General features: G+C 36.9%; 1 protein-coding gene across 5 annotated transcripts in view; it reads right to left on the bottom strand.

Annotated features, from left to right (window-relative positions):
• The window catches only part of DMD (dystrophin), a 1,965,474-nt gene that overhangs the window by 1,132,156 nt on the left and 806,402 nt on the right, over positions 1–26,916 (bottom strand). For 3 of the 5 annotated variants that reach the window (XM_053917632.1, XM_053917633.2, XM_053917631.1), the window contains exons 30-34: positions 21,287–21,448; positions 9,528–9,638; positions 8,946–9,119; positions 5,556–5,711; positions 1,650–1,820 (exon numbers count right to left, since the gene is read on the bottom strand). In XM_053917632.1, the coding sequence (XP_053773607.1) occupies positions 1,650–1,820; positions 5,556–5,711; positions 8,946–9,119; positions 9,528–9,638; positions 21,287–21,448 (774 nt within the window). Of the gene's footprint in view, positions 1–1,649; positions 1,821–5,555; positions 5,712–8,945; positions 9,120–9,527; positions 9,639–21,286; positions 21,449–21,541; positions 21,742–26,916 lie in introns of those variants that run through there. The other 2 variants (XM_053917635.1, XM_053917634.2) reach the window with 1 other exon arrangement.

Below are 26,916 nucleotides of genomic sequence, written 5' to 3'. Positions count from 1 at the left end.
GAGAATACAAATACCCAGAGGACTGCTGAACAATGGAGGAAGACGGACCTATGTCTTTGGAGAATTTCATGGCGAAAAGTTACTTCTTCCACCCAGAACTTCCATGAGCTAGAAATAAACCTCTGCCTTCCTGGAGCCATGGTATTTTTAGCTTATTTCTTACAGCAGCCCAGCCTGTATCTAAGTATATGACTGTCACTGGTTCAAATTAAATCATCACATAAAAATGCAGTATTTGTTTGGGTGAGGAGGGAAAAATAAGGCCAATGTAATTTTTAACCTGTACTCTCTGTACACTCACTACTAAAGTAATATATATATTACTCTAGTACTGAGTGATACATCCATATATATATATATATATATATATATATACACACACACACACACACACACACACACATACATATATATTGTTCTGAAGTAATAAATACAATTCAATATCTTATCTGTAATAATAAATCTATTCTAAACAGCAAAATAAAAGAAATGCATTTACTACTATCCATTTGAAAAAACTACATGTGACAAACTTTTATATCTACTTGTCCTCTGAATCTACATAAAATCAGTTATCAGTTTTCATGTCACTGTATGATTTAAGTTTTTACATAAGGAAATTACAACTTCCCAATTTTGGATAATCTATATAGCCTTTTTGAGTTAAAAATAAAGCACAGCACCCTGGCTGGTGTGGCCGAGAATTGGAAGGTCACCAGTTCGATTCCCAGTCAGGCCACGTGCCTGGGTTGTGGGCCAGGTCCCCAGTAGGGGGCGCTCGAGAGGCAACCACACGTTGATGTTTCTCCCCTCTCTTTCTTCTTCCCTTCCCTTTGCTCTAAAATAAATACATAAAATCTTAAAGAAAATAAAGCACAGAGCTTTTAAACATCTAGTTAATACAGGCAAGTATTAAAATATCGAGGGGATGGGGTGTGTTACGATTTGTTTTTTATAAATGCCCTATGCTTTGGCAAAGTTTAAGGTGAAAACAAATTATAAATTCCAATTACTTCCTTTATATCAACACACTTTCTAGCAATGAATCAAGTGCAAAATGAAATGGCGTGCCTCGACCTTGAATTTAGGGAGCAATAATGCCTGACTGGCTGTTAGAGAAACACCAAGAATTTCCCAGCTGAGGACTAAGAAAACTCTGTGCCCTTTGGCTGAGGAAGACGACAGCAGCTGCACAGATCCCTTGAGATTTCTGTAGGTGTGTGACAAAAAGCAACCTGCTGATCTTGCCAGACCTGTCCGGCCCAACTGTCTCCGGTCTCTGCTCCCTTGCCCTCTTCATGGCTGTTGGGTCCATCTGGGTAGTCAGTCTTAGGCAAACTAGGAAACAGAGTATCTCATCCTTGGACTCACTTTGTGGTGAATAATGTATGCATTTTTAAAAGACTTAAGCATAAGCTACCTAATTCTAAACAAGCTTTGGGGAGACTTTTGCTAAAGCTTCCCAATGGTTTTATTGTCGTGCTGACACAGAAAGAGTTAAACCACTGATGAATTTTTGAGAAAGAGAAAAGGAAGCAAGATAACATTTACAATTCTATTATTGTTGCACATTAATAGTCCCTTATGAAATTATGCAACTGTGTGTTTTCATGAATGTTAAAAATAACCTCCAGTGATACAGGTTTTACCTTCCCCCAGGCAACTTCGGCATCCAAATTACTAGGCATTCCTTCAACGGCTGATCTCTTTGTCAGCTCCGTGTCTGTAGCTGCCAGCCATTCTGTCAGCGCATTCATTTCCTTTCGCATCTTACGGGACAATTTCAAGCATTTCTCCAACTGTTGCTTTCTTTCCGTTACCTGAGAAGAACGATAACAACCTGTAATTTGGTTTACTTTGTCAGCTCAACCTCAGTTATAGCCACTTAATTGGAACTTTCATATTTTTGTCACTTGACAATAACCTTTGTCTTACTTTTGAAAAAGAACATTTTTGCAAAATTCTATGTGCTGAATATTAGTCGTGAATAAACACAACATAGGAAAGATGAGGTCTTTTCTCCAAAAGACAGTGTCCTCTAGCAGGTACAAACAAAAGCTAAAATGATGTTCTCTCATGTGAATAATTTAGGGCCAATTTTTAAAAATAAGTAGAATTGTGGAAGTCAAACTGAAGATAGGATGCATTTCTCTTAGAAAACCTTCAATCATTGGTCACAGAGACGGGCCAGGAGGTTAACAATCCTCCATATGCACACGAGCCTTGCTCCTGCAGCTAAGAAATCAAAATGAAGAAAGAATATTAACCCTTTCAAGAGGTAAAACTATCGGTACAACACTTACATGGCCAATGTCACTGTCATTACATCTGTAAAGTGTCATATGTTTGTACAAAAACAACACAAAAATTATAGGTCACTTTCTCTTTAAACATGCTTCTGTCGTTCAGTGGGGGCAAAAGAAAAATAATTCCAAAACACAATTTTCACTCTTATTAATAGAGAAGATGATAATGTGATCCTGCATTCTAGGCCTCAGTGTTGAAAACGGACCCTCAAAATCACACTCTTTCACGTTCTCATACAAAGGGGCAAATATGTATTTCTCCGCTGCCTCTGCAGGTGTGCCCACATTTTGTAAGTGCGTAGCTTAGTTGTCTGGTTGGTTTAGTGAAAAGCCCAGAATGTCTTCCTGATGTGTGTGTGTGTTCTACAAGTGAAAATATGTGTAAAGATTTTAAAGTGCTACAATCAAAATAAACACCCTGGAACTTTAATATGAATTCCAAATACTCAACAAAATTTACTACTTTCTTTAACAGAGGTGTATATAAATTTTGAAAATGTTTAGTTGCTGAGGATGCAAAGTCAAATTGTAGTTTTACAGAATTTTCCCTTCTCTTTTTCCCTTCAGGGAAGTAAAAGCATCTTCCCTTGCGACTATAAGGATTTTATTCATGGGCAGGAGGGAAAAAAATATATACCTTATGAACTGTTTCTATGCATATTTATTATTTCTATGCACTATTGGAAGGAAAGAATTCTAGATTCAATATTCCAAAGAAATTCTATCTTGTCCTGGCCTGGTAGTTCAGTTCGCTAGACCATCATCCCGACATGTGAAGATTACGGGTTCGATCCCCAGTCAGGGCACATCCAAGAAGCAACCAAGGAAGGCATAACTAAGTGGAACAAAAATCCATGTTTCTTTCTCTCTCTCCTTTCCTGTCTTTCTCAATTCAATAAATAGAAATTTATTTAAAAAAAAGAAATTATATCTTCTTAGAGCGAATGCATTACTGGTTTTTATTTATTCTGTTTATATACAGCGAACTAGGATATAAGCAGAATAAACAAACAGGATATAAACAGAACTTAATAAAACAGGAAACACTGCCCTCTGAAGGAAACTTGAGGTTTACACTTTTGTGTGTGTGACTGCGTGGAGCAGAATACACTTACATAAGAGTGCCACCTGCAGCAGAGAGTTTCAACAGTCACAGACTCATGAACACTGTAAAACGCGAGGCTGATAGGAGTGTTGAGGCTGTGAGTATTTGAGGCTGATATAAACAATGCTATTTAGGTTTATTCCCATAAAAATCAAGGCACAGAGAAGCCACAACAAGTATTACAAGTATCAATGCATCTCGGTGTTAGGTGTCAAATCTCTCAATAAAATTAGGCAGATCTTTAGATATAAGAAACTCTTCGATTGCTATTCATTGAACAGGAATAACAAAGTTGGTGAGTGTAAACAAACTAATAAAAGTGTGTTAAGAAAGATGCTATGGACTGAACTGAATCCGCCCCACCGAAATTAATATTGAAGCCCAAACCTCCCATCTCCAACGTGACTGTACCTGGATGGGATTTTTAGGAATTAAGGACAAATGAGATTAACAGGGTAGGACTCTAATATGATAGAATTTATGGCCTTATTAGAAGAAATAGAGTCCTGGCTGGTGTAGCTCAGTGGATTGAGCACCAGCCTGTGAACGAAAGGGTCACTGGTTCAATTCCCAGTCAGGGCACATGCCTGGATTGCAGGCCAGGTCCCTAGTAGGAGGTGCACAAGAGGCAACCACACGCTGATGTTTATCTCCCTCTCTTTCTCCTTCCCTTCCCTTCTCTTTAAAATAAATAAATAAAATGTTTAAGAAGAAAAAGAAAGATTCTCATTCTCTCTGCCTCCCTCTCTCCGCCCTTCCCACAGCAGGCCCCCTTGTGAAGACATAATGAGTATCAGTAGGCTGCTATCTGCAAGCCAGGAAGAGAGTCCTCACTAGTCCTCACTAGTCTTGATCTTGAACTTCCCAGCCGTCAGAACTGTGAGAAATACACTTGTGTTATTTAAATAACCCAGCCTATGGCATTTCGTTACAGCAGCCTGAGGTGACTAACGTAGAAAGGTAACGTGTATCGACTAGAGCCAGTACAACTATCTGAATTCTGAAGGTGATTAAAATAGAAGGGTTTGCCTTTTTATATAAAAAGAATAATATATTATGATATGCTTTGTTTCTTCTAATTTTATTAAATAAAACCATTGTGTTGAAGGAGCTTGGAAGATTTAAATGCAGCTGAGTTTTCTTAGAGAAGGAATACTACCACCTTGTTATAACATGACGTTTATAAGTATTCCCTTTGTCATTAATATTTCTAAAGCTTTATTTCAAAAATAAATTTCTGCCCAACATTTTTGCTGTATTGTCATGCTACTCAAGCTAGGTATGATTTCTTAGCAATGTTTCATTTTGCTTTAATGACATGATTGAGTGCCAAATGTTACCTAAATCTTAGCTGAGCACAAAAAGAAGAACTTTTACATAGCTTAGAGTAATGTAGGATCCTGGGATAGCAAAGGTCAGGTCAGTCCAGGATGTTGACTAGCCATGTATTTTTGCATACTTTTTGGGAACTATCATTATTTTGAACCATCGAAGCTCTAAATTTGAGGGAAGTGAGATAACTACACTAGACAGCCGACGGTTTTGAAAAGAGGAGATGGAGAGATGCAAACATCTTTAATTAGACCCTGATCAGGACAAAAATATAAAAATAATCACAGAACCATAGGCCTTAGCTGGCTATCAGTGCTATCTTATGAGTCAAATGTGGCAGACAACACAATGCTTGCCATACAGGGAAACGATTTCTGGGGAAGGTGCGGACTCTATTATAGCAAACGTGATCTATGTGCAGTATGTCAACTCCATTGTACCCAAATGCAAGTAGGTACAGCCTCTGCATCAGCACATGTAAATCTACACAATGAACAAAGTCAAGTGTAGATCAGAGAAACCCTTTTACAACTATCGGGTGGACCAATGACAATCTCCCTAAGCGTTACATATTTTTAAACACAGACTGGAAAAAGATCCTCATTAATTAATTGTTTCTTAAAAAGAACGGCACATGTGAATCTATCCTAATCTCTATGCATATATGTGGGAATGCATATATTTATGTATCTATTGAAAATTATTAAAACTTTCTGACACATCTGTTGCACATAATTCCTGCCTCTCCCTTTACCTTACAATTTACAAAGAAAGTGGGAAGCAGCCAGTGCTTGTGGCTTCAGCGCACGTACCTTTGCTCCCAGCTCATTATAATGCAATTTCAAAGCTGTTATTCTGTCATCGAGCTCTTTAGGGTTTTCTGTCTGTTTCTTCTGTACAATCTGACGTCCAGTTTTTATCACCATCTCCACTTCAGACTTCACTTCACTCAGACTTTTATACAAGTTCTAAGTTAAAACATAAAAGGAAACAGAATAGTAAGTAGCGGTGTTGGGCTCATGCCCTTATTAATAAAAAGAAACAGGGACAGAGACCACCTTAACTGCTATTTCCTGGTGACAGTCTTAATGAGGCAGTGTTTTGTGGCTGTAATCAGCATCTAGCTTTTGCATTTTCTGTTAATTTAAAGTTCCTGTTTGCAATGACATATACACATACGGGCATAGTTTGTAGTTATCCGTCCTAAGGTAAGAGTACATCATACATATATTTAGTTGTCCAATGCAGGTTTGTAAAGAGAATTCCTAAACGGTATTGAAATGTGTATTTTATTTTATTGCATTTTACGTAAGTATAGTTGGTATACAATAGTTTAAATGTGACAGTTATATAATTCCAGCTGCAAGTTTGGAAAACTTCATCTACTCATTCACCAGGTGTTTCTCGAGTGCTCACTACCTTCCAGAGAGTACAGGAGGGACCGGGGGCTCAGTGGCAGCCAGGAGAGGCAGCCACTGCTGTTCTCGTGGGGATGGAACATACAAATTTCCAATTCCTATTTTCAATGTACTCAATCATAGAGAAGGAGGAAAGGAAATGTTCCATAGGTTAATTAGATGGTACAAATCAATTTTCTTTATGGGGCTGATCAATGAACTATAAACAGATATAAATATATTACTTAAAACTCACATGCCCCTTAAAACTACAAAGAACACATGCACTGCTTCACGAAGCCTTGTGCAGCAACTCTCATAACTTTGCCTTGTAGCTATTTTCCTGGAAGGGTACGTGTGTTTCTATGCATCCTTGCGTGCACATACCTACGCACGCATGCATATATCAAGGCTGGCATTATACATCACTGCTTTAACGTGGTCGGTGGTTAAGTCTGAATGTCAACTGTTTATTTCACTGGTACTAGGAAATAAAGTTGCTACCAGGGACTTGTGGATTTTGGGAATTAGAAGGAAAATCGGGTTTGTTTTCTATTTTCAGTTTAAAAATCAATGTTTAAAACAAAATATTTTGTAAAAGCTGAGGAATTATCTTATTCATTAAGGCTACACACATAATCTGTTTCCATCTTAATCCCCTCTGATTGTTTGATATAAATATTCTTTGTTAATAATTGTGAGTTCTGACAGAGCTTCCCAGATGATTTACTTTTTTACCCCACTTTAATATACCTAGATATGTTTAGAATTTCTAAACATGAACATATCTACATGTTTAGAATGATTCAAATTGTCAGTTGTCATGTTGGGAATCTACTCTGTGAATTTTGGAATCAGAGATACTTCCAAATAATTTCCTCAAGTTTAAAAATGTCTTAATGATTTACCTTTATGATGAGAGTTTATTCAAAGTAATATTATTCATTAACATCATGTCATTCAATAGGCAGAGAAAATATTTATTTCTATTTTAGGAAAATACTCTTTCTATTTATTTGTGTTGATGTCAATAAGACATTTTTTTAATAGAAAAAAAACTTCTTAAAGCCAAAAGCCATGATTATCATATATGCAATAGGGCATCTTAAGTGGTGAAAAAATATAAAAATTGTAAAAAAATTATCTTCCATAGTAGGGCTACTTGAATCGGCCCTGGCGTTTAAACCAGAACCAGAAATAAATTGAGCAAGAACCTTGGGCTCTTTGCACTGAGCCTGGGACAGTCACAGCTGGGCACGAGTATGCGGGCTTTACTGCCAGACGAATTTTATGAGGTACCATTAGAGACTTGTTCCCGGAAGAAAATAAACAGCTCTCCCTGTGCAAATATATTTAGTCATAACAGCAGTGTACTTGGGTCATTTTGCCTTTAATCCTTTTAGCAAAATTTAAGATGACATATGTTCCCATGTATGCCTAACATTACTAATCTAATATCAGTTACTCATCTAACAGTTACTCATCTAATAACTATACATCATTATATTCAAAATTTATTTTGGGGGGGATAAGACTATTTATAATAATTATGGCACTAAAATGCAGTCTGTATTATGAAAAATGTTATTAAATAAAAATACTTCCCAATTTTTTACAATATATAAATTTTTTTGCTAAAATGTACTTTCCCATTCGTAATGATATGATTGAAATGCACTACAGGTGTCTCTTTCATTTACGCTATGAAGCGGATGCAGAAACAATACTTAAAACAGATAACTTTGCCTTGCACAGTCACAGTTACTAAATGGATAAACATTTCTCCCTTTAATGGTAATTAATAACATTTGGTGCTTTTATTTTATGTGGTTTCTACCGTGACAGTCCACAGAACACAGAGAGTTACAATACTACTCGCATTACTCTAGTAGATGCTCTCATCGTTCAGTTTTATGTTGCCACAGGAGCCCTCTGACCTGGTGAGTTTCCAATAATTGCAACAAAGGACACTACTCAAAATCCCAACGGCCAATGAAGATTTACACTACAGTGTAATTATCCCTTTGATGCCTTTTTATTCTGTTTTTGTTGCATGCTGGCACTTCAATATATATCTGGCACCGGCATTTAATGGAAAGGTATCAGCTTTTGGAGTAAGATCACCTGAATTGAAATCTTGATTTTGCCCTTCACCAGCTTTTGTCTTTAACTTCTTTCATTTAATTGGTGGCCTTGAGAATTAGAGGTAACTGGTGTAGATCATTAAAAGCTTACTTGCTACTCACACTTGATGTGGTTTTTTCTCACTGCAACTATTATTGTTGTTCCTGTTTCCAGACTAATATACAGCAGGTCCTCGAATAAGGTCATTTTATTCAATGTCATTTCATTATAATATTGATGAGATGCCATAGCAACCTAATTTTTGCTTATGTCAATGAGCCTATGGTAAGCTTGGTTTTGTTACATTTTGGTTTACTTAAAATTATAGAACCTATCAATGACGTTGAGAACACACTGTATTTCTTTTTCAGTATTTCCATTTAAAAATGTATTCAAAGAGCCATAAGAATTAAATAACAAAGATTCCTTTTATATTCTGGACAGTTCTTAGAGAATTATAGACTCAAAAGACACTCATAGAAGACATTAACTGGCTACTATTTCAGTAAAAGTTGTTGTCTCTCAATACACATGTGCTGATTTTTGTTCTTAATCTCAAAATCGTATAGTATAATTTCATAGTTATCTTAAAATAAATTTCTGTTATAAAAGAGGACCATGAAATACTTCTTAATAAGGAAAGTCAAGGCCAGCTGCGTATTTGTCACCAGAAATACGTACCACACAGTGATTTAACTGTGACTGTACTACTTCCTGTTCGACGCTCTTGGTTTCCAATGCAGGCAAGTGCATCTTCACTTCGTCTAAAATCATCTTACTTTCCTGCAGACGCTGCTCAAAATTGGCTGGTTTCTGGAATAACCGAAACTTCATGGAAACATCTTGCAATTTTTTCTGTAAAGACCATGTAAGAAAATACCGATTTAATCCTGCCTTCCAAACAATGATCACTCAATTTCATTTTTATTAAAATTACTTATTATTCATTTGATTAAAATTATTCATCATTATAAATAAGAATAAAAATAAAAAACAAACCAATTCCTTTTTTCCATTTGTCCAGCACAAACAATATGTGCATTTGGGAGAAGACTTCACCAAATGTTATAATAAAAGGTAATTTATTAACTTATTTTATCCTTGCAACGTACAACCCAAAGAAGTCTGTAACATTTATATATCGCATTGTAGTTTTCCAACAATGCCCTCAATCCACATTTTGCTACTAATCTAGTTGTCTAATGTAGACTACGTTTTAACACCAAACCAAACAAGGTCCTTAGTTTTTATAATGGTAAGTACCTGTGCCACATCGATTTGGGATAGTACCCTTTGGGCAGCCTCCTTTCCCTGGTTGTGTTTCTTCATTTCTTCTAAACTGATCTCGTGACTTGTCAAATCCGATTGGATTTTCTGTTGGGAGGACAGCATTATTAGTCAGAATGCTCCGCACGTTATTGCAACGAACCACTCACTTTCCAAGAAGATAGAATTCAGAAACTCTCTTAAAACATTGTTACAATATAGCTTCTTTTAAAATGATAATAGTTTTTTGTACTTATTTGAAAGTTATCAGAAATCAAATGACTTATTTCTCTCCTAATGGGGTTATTGTGAAAAAGACATTATCCTTTTGAATGTCAGTGAGAATGAACAAGCTATTCCAGATATCAGTTTCAGAAGAAAATATCTATTTGTATGTAATATGTAAAAATGATATTCTCTTATCTTTAAATTAACACTCACATGTGACCAAAGACAAAATATTAACCTTTATAAAAAAGCTAACTGTCACAGGGTAAGGTATAATGAGAAGATTTCATGCGGGCAGTTTCCTTAATAGTGATCTCGACTCAGTCATTCTGTGCTGTGTTTCAGCTACATTTCAGGGCAACTATGGAAATCGGAAAGGGAAGTTAAATGCCTCAATTGGCCTTGCTTTTTGTCTGATAGATACTTATTAGCTTCCTGCAGAGACTGGTTTTTGAACTTTAAATAACTAAAAATATGTCTGTATTTTCTCTATTGAGTGAAGACAATTTTGATCAAGTTCTATTCAAAAGTATGTCTGTGCCTGACTTAATTCTGAGCCAGTTTTACGAGTGGGTCAAATCCTAGAGTGTGCAGAGACCGAAATAAGAGATTCATTCATTTCTTTCTTAAATCAAAATTGTACCTTTGCCCTTGATTTCCAGGAGACAACCTCTGTATCCTTATGACAAACTTCCTGCCCTCATTTTTGTTTCTGCTTTAGTTAATTCAATTTTCTGACTTTGAATCTAAGCGTCCTACATAGTGTAATGAATATGCAAGGAGATGGGACATTTTAAAAACAAAAGCATTCCTAATTGAGTGAATACAAGGGGCACTGAACAGCATGAAGAGTTTAGGAGACCTGACATAATACACAGAGAATGAAAGGGCGTTGGAAGAAACAGAACTAGAAACTTAGTTGGGAATGAGGTATTTAAATAACTGAATGTCACAAATGAGAAGTTTCCAGTATTTTCAATATGAGGATAAAGTTTAAAAGTGATCAGAATCACAGACAATAACAGTTTTATGACTAATACTTAATAGTTAAGGAAATTCATAATAAGAAAATGCTACTATAAGAACAATCTAACAACAGCCAGAGGGGAGTGGGGAGGGGCCAGTGGGGAGAGGGGTCTACAGGAACTACTATAAAGGACACCTGGACAACATCATGGGGGAAGGTGGAGGCGGGGGGAGGGAGGTGGGTTTGGATGGGGTGGGGTGGAGGGATGGGGAGAAAAGGCACACAACTGTAATTGAATAACAATAAAAATTAAAAAAAGAGAAAATGCTACTATAAATTCAGTAATACTTTGAAGTGATTTTGTATTTTATTAATCACTCCATATGTAGCTACATATATGGATGTGTATGTATGTTTTTCAAAACAGCAGTGTGCACTTGTACAGTTGGTATTTATTTTAGGGTACTTGAATATTAGAGGGAAGGCCAGGAAAGAACCATGGAGAATATAGGAACTTAAGGGATGCGGACAAGAAGGAAAGCAGTAAAGAAAGAGAAGGAACGGTCTATGAGGAGGAGAAGAGAAACTACCGACAGTTCACATAAATTCATTTAGTCACCTGATCAAACTAAATATTTATCATCCTCATTACAAGTGAGGGCGGAAACAATGAGTTGTCCAAGGTAACATACCTAGAAAATAACGAACTCCATGCCCTTTAAACAATTATATTACCTCTTAAATTATGATTAAAACATAAAAGCACCCCCAAATGGTCATCTGTTAGACAAAACAGACATTTAATATGATTTGTATATTAATAGTAGTTTATTAATTCAATTCAGGAAACAAGTTCTGCATCTACTACTTAATGCCATATAGTGAGAACGAAACTAGTGTCCTTATTCTTAAGATACTTTTGTTCTAGGGAGATACAACATAGAGATATAATTAAATTACAAAGCACAAATGTGTAATAGAAAACCTCATGTTCTGTGATAAAAGAGAAGGGAAATTCATTTCTACTCTAGAATCTGGTAAAATTTTAAGAAGTTGGCCTAATTTAAATTGCATATGAGTGAGAAGGGGTTTTGGAGTGGCAGGCAATAAGAATCTCCTTCCAGGGTGAACCTTGCTAGCAAAGACCGGGTTTGGAGCATGCGGAGTGTTCACACTCGGTTGCACGGACGGAAAGACTGAGTGTGGGTAGAGCGGGAATTACTGTTTAAAGGAGGAATTAATGTGAAGTTATTGCACCTTAAGTTTCAGGGCCCCTCACTTGCCAAAACTCTACTATAACTCAGCATGTAACTTACAATTTTCAATTTAGTTTTTCTTTCTTCTTTCTTTTCTTTTCTTTAAAGACTGGCCCCCTCAAAGCTGCCAAGTTAACTTACGTGATCACTGCAACCAGGCCTTCTGATGACAGAAGTCCACATTTTTACAAGTGAGCCAGAAACAATAGTAACAACCATGACTTACAAACATGCAAGCAAAAACTGAACTTTCATCTGTCACCAGAGGATGAGAAGAACCGCCTATCTTATGAAAGGGAGGTCTGGCAATTTGAAACTCAATGCAAAGCATTACACGGACTCTCAAATGTTCCCAGTTACAGCAAACAGAGAGGCTGCTGAGGGCATGCGTATCTGTACTGTTAAAGGGTCACCACTACCAAAATCATTAAAACTGAAAATAAATGATGGTTGACTAGCATATAAAACTGAGATTACAGCATAATTTATAAGCAGCATTTCTACAAAAATTCTCATATTTATAGTACTGTTCCAATATTATTAGAGATCAAAATTTCTTTATAAATTATGCATGAAAAGAGCCCAGTGGCTAAGATTTTAGAATTTAAGGGCAAACATGTGTCTACACTACAGAGCTTCTCAGGATATTTTATATATTAATATATATCGTGCTATCCAAGAGAGATGAAGTTCTTTACTCAAATTATCCTTTATACTCAGAATTATACTTAATGACTATATTCAGGAACAACAATCTAATTCATTATTAAAGTTCTAAGATAGAAATTAATATATAATTCTAACCAATTCAACTTTGGGAAGTTATATATCATTCATCACCCTTATATTCAGCTAGCACTTTTACAAATTAATTCTGCAATTCATACTTTCAACTGATAAATCATTTTTAATTAGTATTCAGGATATTGTTTAGCACTTACCTTTATTTAATTTTATCAGATTATTATTCTGGAAACATAATTAAAAATGCTTATCACTTTAGGGCAGACTTATTGTGGAATAAGTGATCTGTTTAAATAACAGTATTATAGAAACTTGTAGGCAGAATGGAAATCTCTTATTTACAAACTCCTCTAATAAAAATAAGACAAACACTCTATCATCTTTCCTGACATTATAATCAGAAAATGAAAAAAAAAATTATATCGTAGAAGAAAACATTGAGAACAGCTGCTTTAATTCAAAGGAAAATCATTTCCTTACTTGGCTACCAATATAAGATCTGCTAAAGATCTAAATAAAGACTGCACAGTTTGAGTTCTATTCTCACCGTAAAATATAAATGTACCAGGCTGCGTCTGAAGAAACCAAACAACTGATCTGAACTTATCAGCTTGGCTTCATATAAAATCAATCATTTCCAACAGAAAGAAAAGGAGCCGAACAAGCAAGTCGGGGGCTGCTGATCCGGAACAGCCACATGTCCTCTAATAGGTTTTCTCATTCCAGTATCTTCCAGGATCGCTAGGGATGATTTTGCTTTGTTTTTTGTTTTTTTTCATGAAAGTGGAAAAAATATAAACCAAATTAAATTGCCATGCCATTACCAAAAAAAGGACATTTGACAAAACCGTAATTATGTTCATAAGTAGCACTACTTATTAACAATGGCAATCAAAATAACCATTTTTCTATTAAAAATGGTAAAGGGCAAATTACAGAACTAAAAACCAATCAAGCATTAGTGACATTTCCAACATAGCACTTTACAATTAACTGAGCCAAGAGCAGAGCTTTTTCTCCGGATTTACCTCATCAGAACATCCTCATGTATCAAATTAATGACAGAAAATTAAGCTGTAGCTGTCTAAAGTATTTAATGGAATAAAGGAAACTTTATACAAAATAATTATTGGAGCTTTTGTGATGTCAAATAAAATGATTCCAGAGAAAATAACTCACGTTTCAAAAAAGAAAAATTTTACAAGATGTCATAGTGAGACTATTAATAGAGAAATGTAACACCATTAGATTAGTCATTTTTAAACATTAGCAATTTTGAAATTGCATCCCTGAGAAGGGGAAATGTCCATATATAACACATACTCACAAAATTAATAAAAGAAAATGAACTAAAGGATCGTGGGTAATTTGTACTTTTAAAATATGAAGAACATGAAAAAATGTAATTATGCTCATGGGCAGATGATTTTTAAAAGTTTCAGATTACACTTTGCAAGAATACGATGAGTAAAAAAAGTTAAGAAATTCACACAGCTTTTTATTACTGTTTGTAAAAAGAAAAAAAAGCCCTATAAGTTGATTAGATGAGGTAGAAACCATATTAAATTAAAATTAAGCTTTTTCAGATACAGCAGTTTTGACTTTTATCAGAAACGGTTATCAGGCCAACCAGCTAGTTATATATTGAACAACTTGATCACAGGCTACTTCAGGTTGGTGAGGTATATTGGAACCCTCAATACATACTTATTAACTGTGTATGTATAAGTATACACATTTATTATATATGCATATATGCAATTTGTGTATATGTGTATAAATTCATGCAATGGAAAACATTTTGATATCACGAAAATAAATGTACCTATTGACTTAGTTCAACTCACTGTAAGTCCTTTTGTGGAGAGTTATTGTAGGAACTTTAATAAATTAACTGATGGCCGCCATGTTCTTTCATTCTGGGCACAGGAATGACATGAAGGAAACATCTTATTTTAGTGTTTCCAAAACACTGTTCCTTGGCATATGAGTTCTGTGGATTAGGAGGTATATGGACAGATTTCTGGATAAAGAAGTTTCCATGGCGTATTAAGTTGGGGTCAGCCTTTTAAGCTTGGAAGCAGGCTAACGCAACATGTAAAATTTTGGAAGTAACCTTGATGAAAAAACCTTTTAAAATAAAAAAGTAAACATTGTGCAAAATTATTATTCCTTACAATAAACCTGAGAAATGGTGTTATTCTTAGTTACGATAAGGATAATAATAGTGATGATAACGGAATAGCCCATTACATTATAAATATGCATTTTCAAGCAATTATGGTTACTTTTCAAATTAGGTAAGTGAAGAGACAAAGCTTTAGGGGGAAATTCGGATACATGCATAGAAATATTGGTGAACTATATTAGCTACAGGTTAATTTTTGCTTGGGAGAGAGCTAATTATCAAAATGGAGAAGGAAGATCTGTGTTGAAGTCCCAGCCTCAGTAAAAATACTTTAGAAATGAAATCCATTCAAAGAATCTGGATATGAAACACTGAAACATTATGTTACTACCGTACATTCTTATAGTGGACATCATCGTGGTCATTGATAAATAACCACCCTTTAAGTTGATTCCAGGTTATTGAACAAAATTCCTCAAATATATTCTTTGAAAAATCCTACATTAACAGTGTCTTTTAAAATTAAAATACTAAATTTCTCCCTAACAGCTCCTAGGACACTTGTCTGGCACATCTTTGGGGACTAGGTCTTGGGAGAATCTAGTGAGTGCCCCAGATAATTAGTTACTGGGGACCCGCTGGGCAGCCCTGCTCTCTGGTGGCCGACCCTTCATGCGTAGGCAGTGGAGGCTGGTGAGCGAAACAACAACAAAGTAATGAAAAAATAAATAGGGATGTTTGGGATAGTCACAAATGCTTAAAAAAAATAAAATCATATAAAACAGGGCATGCTATGGCAAGGGTTATCTGGGTGTGCATTTTAGATCCATAACTTCTGTCAGTTTTTTGGAATACCCATTTATATGACAGAACACAAGGAAAATGGGTTGAATCTAAACCACGACAAAATACTCAGAGTACTGCAAGAGTCTTCACTGGGACGCTAGTATGATGCTTCTAGTTTCCCTTTTATATTGAAGATTCGTAGGGAGATTTTGCACAACGGAATGCTGTAGCTGAATGGCGGACTTGAGAAGTACACCTCTGAGTTCATAAGAAGAAAGACGTCCATTGCTGCGCAGTGTTTCCAGGTACAGTCAACGGCTTGTGGCATGTGTATAATCTTTTGCAACTTGTGCAACTCTTGCTTGTGATTACCTCCTTCACTACTAAACATGTCTAAATAACAATAGTAGGCATGCTCAATAGGGGAGTGATCAGTTCTATGTCGTAACACACAGAGGCAGCATTTCAAAGTAGGGGCAGTCTTAAAATGACGTGCATTGTGCTCGCCATCCTATCTACGTTGCTGGGTAAAAGAACGTATTTCTGCTATGACTCCAGTGGGGGGGGTTTCCTATTGGAACCCAAGTGTCTGTCATGGTTCTGCATTTTCTTATTCTGTGGTTAAATTATTTTATTATCAAATAACTCCTGAACAAATTCCCTACGTGGGTTTACACTGTCTAGTTCATATATCAGTGAGGTGGGCTGTAGAGTTAGACTGTTCTGAGTCATTTGGCAATCAAATATGCGTATTTACACTCTAAAAGTCTGTTTTATTCCATAACGAAATCATAAGCTTAATCTAATACACCAAAATCTGCAGTTAAGTCTTGGTTTTTTAAGCCATTAATTTAGATTGTTTGGAATGCTTACATTTAACCATGGCTCAATATATTTAAAGGGAGTTATCAAGTTTAGCTTCCAAAAACAAAGGAAGACCTCAATTATCAGTTGTTCTGATCTGCATCGAACACAATCGGTTTAAATTAACAGCTTTCTCTAGTAAAAAGAAGATCCCTCTTTTCTATCTACTGATACTCAGGCTTCACCACAGTGTTAATGGTACGAAAAAATATAAGGAGCGCGTCCCTATGTTGATTAAGATGTCTTCCCCTTTGATGATAATTGGTTTGCTTCCTAAACTACTCAATTTTTTCCTGTTATTCATGTACATGAATCTACTTTGTGGGACGTGAGGTTGCAAAAGACAGAATCAGACAGCTGCCAGACAAAAGAAAAGGAGTAGCTTAGCTACTTCAGTCACTGCAGTGCAAAGCCCCTGCTTCTTGTGGTTATCTGAGGAACAGGGCCAGGGCTTCATCTATGAACTGTGCCTTATCCACACATAATAATATGGAGCTTTTCAACAGCTACCCACCCATGGGGGATCGTTCCTACATGATGGAGATTGCAAACATGAAATCACTGGACACGGAAACAAGTGCAGATTAACCTATCTTCATAATTTTAACACTTAAAGACATTTAAGTAGCTATTTAGACATAGTTATGAGGGCCCCTACAATGATTTAGAGGCACGTCCAAGATGCCTGGCATGTCATCATATGCGGAATTGGGGGGCTGGTAAAGAAAATAAAGAAAACCAAGCGGAGTTCATCCTCTAAGAGCCACGCTGAGAATTCTATTTGTCCCAATTAATATGTTCATGCAGGAGTTCTCAGCTACATGTTCTACGTTTACCCATTTCTCCTAAGAGTAATTAAAATAGGAGAGAAAGTGACCAGTAGTCACTTAGGGACAATTAAAATAGGAGAGAAAGTGACCAGTAGTTTGATTTCCACCCTGACTGCCTCCCACTGAAATCTCAACACAGTTATAGTTAGAAGTCTTTATCAAGGAGTGGTGAGAACTGAGCTGTGAATCAAGTGCTGGAGAAATTCAGCCATGACCAGCAACGCACCCTCCAGAGTTGCTCTCAACCTTGGCTACACATTAGAATAACTGCGGGGAGGTTCCAAAAATTCTGACAACTGAGTCCACCCACAGGGTTTCACGTGATTGGCCTGGGGCGTGCCCTAGGTACTTGGATTGTTTTCATAGACCACAGGTACTAAAACTGAATCTCTGTGTTTTAGGATGTCTTCAGGAACATTAGGGAGTAAACAACATTCATGCCACGTGTTTCTCTGCAGTTACACAATTTGATCATTTTATTCTGTAAAATCATTGCAAAGACACATGCATAGGTTTTATATTTTAATCATACCATTTTTGACATAGCCCTTAAGTTTGTGATTTCAATATCTAGAAGAGAGATTTCTATATTAGAAGGTTTCCCCATTTACTTTCTGCTATTTAAGTGAATAAGATATCACCTTAATTTAGTACTTTAATAAAAAAAATCTCTTTAAATGGGCTGGCATGGGCAGTTGATGCTGCAGTCATATCATCTAAGATTTTGGTTTAAGTATTTTTTGCGATAAAATCCTCTGCCCTGACTGGTGGAGCTCAGTGGACTGGGAGTCATCCAGCAAACCCAAAGGGCGCCGCTTCAATTCCTGCTCAGGGCACATGCCTGGGTTGCGGCCAGGTCTCCAGTTGGGAGCGCGCGAGAGACCACTGATCAATCTTCCTCCCCCTCTCTTTCTCCCTCCCTTCCCCACTCTCTAAAAATAAGTACATAAAATCTAAAAAAGAAAAAGAAATATTCTGTTGAACACATATTCTCATACCCTTGGAATACGTAGTTTTATTGTCTAAAAAGTTAAACTTTACTCCCGTGAGCTCATATCACTAAATACAAAAGTGAAATATTTCTAACTCAATTTAGAATCAAAAGACCCAGTTCTCTAATCACCACAGGTAACTGATCAATTCACACCCTGAGGCAGCTCGTTCCTGCCCTCGGGTTGTAAAACACAAATGGAATGCAAGGAAGTCTCTTCAACTACAACTACTTTCATATCTAATAAGAGCATACCTGTCACAAAGTTTTATACACGACGCATGCATTTCCTTACCACCGAGAATGATTTTTACACTTGAGAAGCTCAAAAGGCAGAAAAAGAAGGCTCCGTTAACAAATATAAATTGAGAAGCAAAATTGCCAGTACACCACACGGTGGAGTCAGACCGCCACAAATCTATGTGGCCCGTTTGTGACAGCAAATCTGAGCACATCTATGTTACGGTGACCAAATACAGTAACGCCATTCATTCTGTCCTGCTTCTTAGAGATGTACTAAAACAAGTACTAAATTTGTGAAAAGGGAAAGCTAATCTTTTAGCGGGCAATGAGTTTTTATGAAAATTTAAAGAAACACATTGTTTGTTTAGTAATACAAAGCATTACAATTACCCTGCATTATTTATACTTAGAAAGATGTCATTTGGGTGGAATTTTTTGTGGGTTCTTTATCTGATACACCGTGCTTAAGTTCTTTTTATCCGGACAACCTCTTTACTTTCTATTTGTTTCTTTCAAGGGTCTTTCAAATTGAACTTCAGGAAATGCAATCCTTGAAGCAAATCTGAGTACTTGATAAGTCTGTTCCAGAAAACAATTCAGTCGCTGTCATCTTAAAATAAAATCATGGAGAAGAATGTTTCAATAGATTTCAGGGGCTTTGCATTCTCCAATATTACATGCTACCACTTGGGGAATTCAAAATCAAGAATTATCTCGAAAATGCAGGTGCAACCAGAAATGCATGAAAACTGGATTTGAGCTTGTTAGTACTTGATCTCTTTTTTCAAGTAGATTGGAAATTTGTTAACTTACCAGTGTGTTTTTATTTGCAAGTATTTTGGACTTCTCCAGTTAATACTTTTACTATAGCCTTTTTATTTAAAAAAAACAAATACAATGTTTCTATTATGTTATCATAAACTAGTTAGTAGGTTATGTTCATGTTTACAGAACCCTGTGTGCATATCTAAATGGAAGAAAACATTCAAGGTTCCACACCACAATCTTTTCAACTAACAATTTTTTTCCTAAAAGCTCCCATTTTTTTCTAAAACAATAACAGGCTTTGCCTATCTCAAATTTGTTACTCATAGTTTTATTCTACAAGCCTCAAAAAGTAACTTTAAATATTTTATAACAGGCTTCTAATGTTAATATTTATTATTTATACTGTACAGAGTTTTCTTCAACTTTATTTCAAAAGTGAATGCTTGATAACTGTGGAAAAATACATGAATTTGGAGGAATGTTTGATTAAACTTAAAAAATAAGCAGTTCTACTTTGCCTTTACTTTATAGTTATGTAGTTCTTAGTTCAGTAACAATTTCTCATTCCTATTGTGCTTTTTTCCAAAGCCTGCCTATAAAATTCTCTATGTAACTCAACTTGGAAATGTCTTAGGAAGAGTCAAAGCTAGAGAACGTGACTGGTCTTTCTGTGACTTTGAAGACATGCCTGTCCTGGGGAGGCTCAAACTCTCACATGAGTTCCCTATTGCCTCCTGTTGACTAGGGCATTCACATCTGGTCCCAGTGAAAAACTCTCCTGAGGGTTCTGTCATCAGGAATCGCCCTCAACCTCACTTGCTTCATCTCCGATTGCAATGGTCGATGAGGAAACCTTCCTCTCTGGACTTGTTAAGTCCATCAGAATTTTCTGTGCTCTGCCCCATAATCTCAGGGATTTTCTTGGCCAAACCTAGACAGTATGGTAAACTAACCTATGCTGTTGTGTGCACCAGTGCGCCAATTCAACTGGGATTCACTACACTGCCATTGCATTGTAACCATTAGCTATAAATCTGGTATTTTACCCAACCATTACCTGCTTGGGGATGGGGAGATAACCTTCGAATGCCCCTCGCATCAGAGTATATTGCTCTGAGTTATCCTTGGTTACGGAGTTCCTAATACGCGTGTGCACAAATGATTTGGAAAGTAGCTAAAGTACCTTGCTATCAGAAAGTCCTAAAGACATTTAAATAAATAATATCTATGATACTTTATGTATATTTAAATGTTATTTAAAATAGTACAGAATTTTTAAAATACTCCCCAAGGTGCAAGTTAGTTTAGACACAGGCTAAATTTACTTAGTATACAGTCGACATAGATCTACTTTCATTACTGTTTTAACTCTCGTTGTAGCAAAACTTTTAAACACATTTTGTAATTCAATTGAATAAAGTTCAATGTGTGTTTGCGCATGCAAGTAAATAAGTATGATTAGTAATAAAATGCAAATGTGCATCTCTTAAGTTCTTTTTGTTAACTACTTGCAACCCATTAAATGTAGAATGATATGGAGATCATCCATCACTTGTGATTCTGATATAACAGAGGTGAGTTGATGGCAAAATGGTTGATGCTGCATTTTGAATAGGATAATCAGAAATATTTTCTTTCCTACTTGAATCCCTCTGGTTTTGCATGTCTTAAGCACACAAATTTGAAAATACGGGCAAAGAGAACCCTTCTGTGTGATAGTGCCCCTGTCTTTTAGGTGGCTCTACTTCAAATTCCTCTGCTACATACTTCCCAAACCAAATCTTGGTGCTAATCCAGAGCTCCTTTCCTCCCTTTCCTCCACGTAGTGAAATCACTCCATCAAGTAACCCTCTGCACAGCTAACTGAATACAATTTAAGTTCAACATTCAGCAGTAACTCATTCCGAAAATAAAAACCAAAAGAACAGAAGCGCACTCCCTGTCAACTTGCCTGGGCTTCCTGAGGCATTTGAGACGCATCCACTTTGTCGGTGATATAAGCTGTCAACTGCTTGTCGATGGAGGAGAGGGACTCCTGAATGGAGTGCAAGGATTTTTCGATCTCCTGGGCAGACTGGATACTCTGTTCAAGCAACTTCTGCCTTCTCACGGCCTAAAGAGGAAATAAGGATGAGTCGGGTCAATGTTTACTCGTTATTTTCCTGCAGTCATGCTGCCAAGTAAATATAGATTCTTCCACCATCACCTTTTTGTAAGACAGATTTCGCAGCTTCCTGCCGCTCATTCAGCTCTCCTTAAAAAACTACAAACACAGAGTAAGGAGAAAGGGGCAGCACACAGAACTACAGGGTCAGGAATCCTTTCAGGACGAAAGCACAGTATTGTGTCCATCCAGGGACAAGGTTGGAAAAAAACATTAGTGAAATCATCTCAGCCATTGCAATCTGTCCTGCTCAGGCTGAATGTTCCTCCTGATCTCATTATATAGTTGAAGAGATTTGGTTTACTTAGAATAGGGTCATCGGCATCACAATCCAATTCAAGACAGATAATCCACTTCCACCAGCGAGACCCATATACAATCTGTTCGGAATCAGCTCCTTTTCAAAAAGGGAATGTTAGATAACCATCTGGTTCAAGATTTATTCTGCATACTATTTCAACTGGTTTTACACAGTCTTTCCCCCCCCCCCCACTATTTTTCACAAGTTGGATTATGGAAATTGCTTGTACAATTGGATTTGTGTTACTGCTGAAGTAGAACAAATAATAAGTAATCCTAATATAGCTGCAATTAATCTTGATTGTTACTATAAGTATGATTAGAATAATTGAACACTTTTCAATTGTAAATAGCATGCTGAACAGATCACAGTCTCCCTTCAAGGATACGTTCACCTTTTAAAAAGTCGTCATGGGAGTAAGGAGAGGGACAGGCAACTGTTGGAGAATTCCTTAAATAATGCATCCTATCAAGTGTTGCTTCGTATTATAAAATACATAGTCATGATTACCTGGTACAGGGAACTATCCTTCCCACAGACCACAGGTGGGGTTTGAAAAACGAGCCTGCTTTTTTTGTTCCATAAGACTATTAGACCATATGCAAACATCGACTCAAAATGGATTAAAAACTTGAATGTAAAACCTGACACCATAAAATACTTACGAAGAAAACATAGGGAGTAAGCCCCTTGATATCAATCTTGGCGATGGTTTGTGGATTCAACTCCAGCAACAAGGGAAACGAGAGAAAAATAAACAAATGGGACTACAACTAATTAAAAAGCTTCTGCACAGCAAACGAAAACATGAACAGAATGAAAAGGCAACCTACCGAATGAGAAAAGACACGTACAAATGATATATCTGGTAAGGAGGTAATATCCAAAAATACAGGGTCTGGCAGAAGTAACACCTGCTTGAGTGTGGTCGGTAGGGTAATAATATGGGTGTGATAATTTATAGTTCTAATTTGAACATTTCACCTGCAATGTCATACGGCGTGCTTGAGTGTGATATGTTGAGTGTTATGTTTCAGAATGGTATGCTTATGATTTTGTAATAAAAAGGGCATTATTTGTGTTGGACCCTGTCTATAAAGAACTCATACATCTCAACAACAACCACAAAAAGAAATGACTAAAACATGAGCAGGAAATCTGAATAGATATTTTTCCAAAGAAGACATATTGATGGCCAACAGACACATGAAAAGGTGCTCAATATCACTAATGATGGGGAAATACAACTCAAAACCACGCCTGTTAGCATGGCAATTATCCGGAAAGATAAGAAACAGTGCTGGTGAGGATGTGGAGAAAAGGGAACCCTCATACACGGGTGGTGGGAATGCACATTGCACAGACACTGTGGAAAACAGGATGGAGGTTCCTCTATTAAAAAAACACAACTACCACATGATCCAGAAATTCCACTTCTGGCTTATGTATCTGAAGAATATAAAGACACCAACTCAAAAAGATAGTTATACATGTATACTTATGTTCATTGCAGCATTATTTCAATAGCCAAAATATGGAAACAATATATGTGTCCATTGATGAATGAATGGATAAAGACGTGGTTATATATACTCAGCCACAAAGATTGTAAAGTCCGGCCAGTTGCAACACATGGTTTTATGGCATGTGAAACACATCGCATGGAAAATGAAAAATACTGTATGATTTCACTTATATGTGGGATATAAAAAACAAAAAGAAACAGACAAATGGACAAACAAAACAACCCAAACCTCACAGAGGCAGACCACAGACTGGTTGGTTACCAGAGGGGAAAGGGTGAAGTGGGGAAAGGGGGGCTAATCGTATGGTCACTGTTGGAAACTACACTTTTGGTGGCGAGCAAATTGTAGTATAGAAAGACGTCAAATTATAATGCTGCACACCTGAAACTTAGATGATGCTATAAACCAAAGTTACCTCAATTAAAAATGTTAGAAATTACCTAAAGAATAGAAATGCTAGCTCTTAAGAGATGTTGGCAATGTCATTATTTCTTAATAAGCCTACATGGAAGACAGTGTTACTCAAGTATGAATAAGGCGAAAGGCATCTGGACCAAGGGCAAAAGGAGCCGAAGTCTCGTGATGCTGCCAGAGCAGGGAGTGCAATCCAAGTGTTTATACCTGTCCTATAAAGTCTAGGATGTTGTCCTAGGCTTTCCTTCCTCTGCATTCTACTCATACCCTTAGTTTCAATGACACCTCATAAGCTGACAACTCTCAACTCTGCATCTCCAGGCCAGACTTCCCCCTTGACCTCCAAATGTGCACATAGATCGCCCTGCTTGACATTTCCACTTGGATGTCCCACAGCCACCAAAACTTTGCTACTCATCCAAATATGGTCCCATTGTGTCCCCTTCTGATTTATTTTCCACTTCCCCAACTGGGCTTTGCCCTTTCCCTGCATTTTGCCTATTTCAGTGATTTATAATTAATCGTTGCCTCTAGTAGACATAATTCTAGATATTTCCTCTTCCTCTATCCTATCCATCACCATTTTCCACTTAATCATTCAATAAATCACCAATTCTTTCTTCTACCTCCGAATACTTCTTGCATCCTTCCTTTCTCCCTCTTCTGGCTGTCTTCACTCTGGTTAAAGTCATCACCATATCTTGCCTCAAATATGACACTAGCCTCTGGGCCAGCATCCCACACTGCCACCGCCCATCTGCAAAGCAGCTACGGCATGTTCCTTCTAAAAGGAAATTATGGCTCTCTGCTGAAAATCTTCTAGTAATGTTTTTTTTTTCTTTAGTATAAAACCCATACCCTTAATATGGCCTTCAGTGTCCCTGCTGGCATCTCCTACTCCTTGAACTAGCTCTACAAAAATTGCATTCTTCATTTTCTAGTACATATTACATCCCTCTTGATAGTTGGCCTTAATTTAAACATGTGGTTCCACTCTTCTAGAACGATCCCACCCCCAAAGGCTAATATACATTTATCCTTTGAGGCTTACCTTAGAAATGCGGACATCTCCCCCCTAGATGGCTGTCCCAGACACCCTACGTGCCCTCATGCACCTTGTATTTCTGTCTCAGCACGTACCACGCCACACTGCAATTTTCCATCAATGGTCTTTTCCTCTTTTAGCCTGTAAGTTCTAATGAAGACAGGGACTATGGCTGCCTTTTTCATTCCTTGACACCAGTTCATAGAATAAAGGCCAATAGTTTTATGACTGGATGAATAGTATAACAAGGCTTTTTAATGAGACAACAAGGAAGGGCTGCAGTAGTCAAAGACAAAAAAATAAGCGTGTAAGAAATTGGCAGGGGAAAAAAAAAAGATCACCACTACTCCGAGATATATAACAGACCTTCCTGGAATTTTCTTTTCTTCTCTCTCTTTTTTTTTTTTTAGTACTAAAGGTATCAGAATAGGATGGAACATTATTTGGAACAAACTTTATTTCTATTAAAATATTCTACCCAAATCAGTGACCAAGGTATTGCCCTGCACTCTAAATCAAATATAGTTTCCTATTCTTTTTCAGTCACAACTTTAACTGGAATTTAGATCACACACTAACTCAGATAACACTGCTCACGGCTATAATCAGAGCTCTCTGTATTGTAGAGGAAAATGCCTACAGTCTACTGAGAGTTTCTCCAGAGAAATGGATGTTTCATAATAAAATTTCACCACTGTGACAAGAGGCTGGAGAGACCTTCCAATCACAGTGTGCAGAAATTGGTTACTCAGGCACTGTTTAAATTTGGTCCTTTATCTGGCTAAAGGCAAAAACAGTCTCCCCTTTTGTGCACATCTGTAGAATTTTAATACAATTGAATAGGATATAATATGGCACAACCTTGAAGAACTGATCTAGCCTCACAATTAGTTTTAGAAATCCAACTTCTCCATCCATGAGATTTCTATGGGTTGAAAGGAATGAAATGGACTAAGAGATGATGGCGGAGATGACCTTAGGTGGGTTGGCTCTTTGCCCAGCCGGGCGGTCAACAAAAGAGACTGGTTTACACAGATTCTTTGATTATCTCAGCGAGTGAAAAGACCCAATGTCAATCTAAGCGTGCAGAATTCTTTGAATTAGTCATGACATAAGCTGCCTTCTATTTCTAAGCATCTTATTAGACAGACTCTGATGGGATGCTAGGGCTGTGGATTTTCTGGGACTCTCTGCCCACTTGACCTGTGCTCCCATTGAATGAAGCTAGTAGGAAATCCTGAACCATAATTAAAATTTTGTTGTTGTCCCAGAGCACTGATCAACTGTTGCTTTAAAGTGTTATTTCATGCATTTAGCTAATCTGCTCAGTAATAAGAGGAATCATACAGCTAGACAGCAACAGCGAATGTGAGGAGAATTAGAAAGACATTAAAAGACTGGAGATCAACAATAAACTTTCAGTGTAGAAAATGCAATCCTAGTAATAGTTACCAAGAAAACACATAACGAAAAAAAATTAAATTTGATTTTCAAAAAAGAAAGCTGAAAGAAAATTAAGTTAAAAAAATCAATACACATGAAAAAACATTATCACTTCCTCAAAGTGCTCTGCAATATAAAATTAAAAGTTTAATGATTTTTGTTGGCAATGGACAGTTGTCTTCACAGTGAATTGTCATCTTCTTATATTTTAAATAAATTATTAACTCATGTACCTCCATGTTACAAATAGGTAAGTCAGAGTGCTACATGCCTAAGAAACTGTGAAAGAATATTTTTATTTGTTCTGGGAGAATACATTCTTCACGTGAAATAAAAACTGGAAATTTGAATCCAAATACAAAGGGGTACCCCCAAATCCATAATTACCTTCTGGAGTGTGGGCCCCATGCAGCACCGGCTTCCCCTGCTAGGTGACTATTCTAGGAACCCATCTGCATCAGTGGACCAGCTGGCATTGTGTGAGAGGCTGCGTTAGCTTCAGGGAATTTTTTTTGAAGACTCTTTCAGTGCATTTGCCCATTTCATGATGGATGATTCACAAGCACACCTGCCCACACCAGGCTGAGTGTTCAGCAGTTTCTGACCAAACATGGCATGACCCTGTGCCCCACCCTCCCTATGCACCTGATCTGACCCCCAGAAACTTTCTTTCTGTGTCCCTGGATGA

The sequence above is a fragment of the Desmodus rotundus genome, chromosome X (assembly GCF_022682495.2).
Source record: "Desmodus rotundus isolate HL8 chromosome X, HLdesRot8A.1, whole genome shotgun sequence".
Taxonomy (NCBI): domain Eukaryota; kingdom Metazoa; phylum Chordata; class Mammalia; order Chiroptera; family Phyllostomidae; genus Desmodus; species Desmodus rotundus.
The sequence above is the reverse complement of the archived record's forward strand: the minus strand, read 5'-3'. Positions and strand labels throughout refer to the sequence as shown.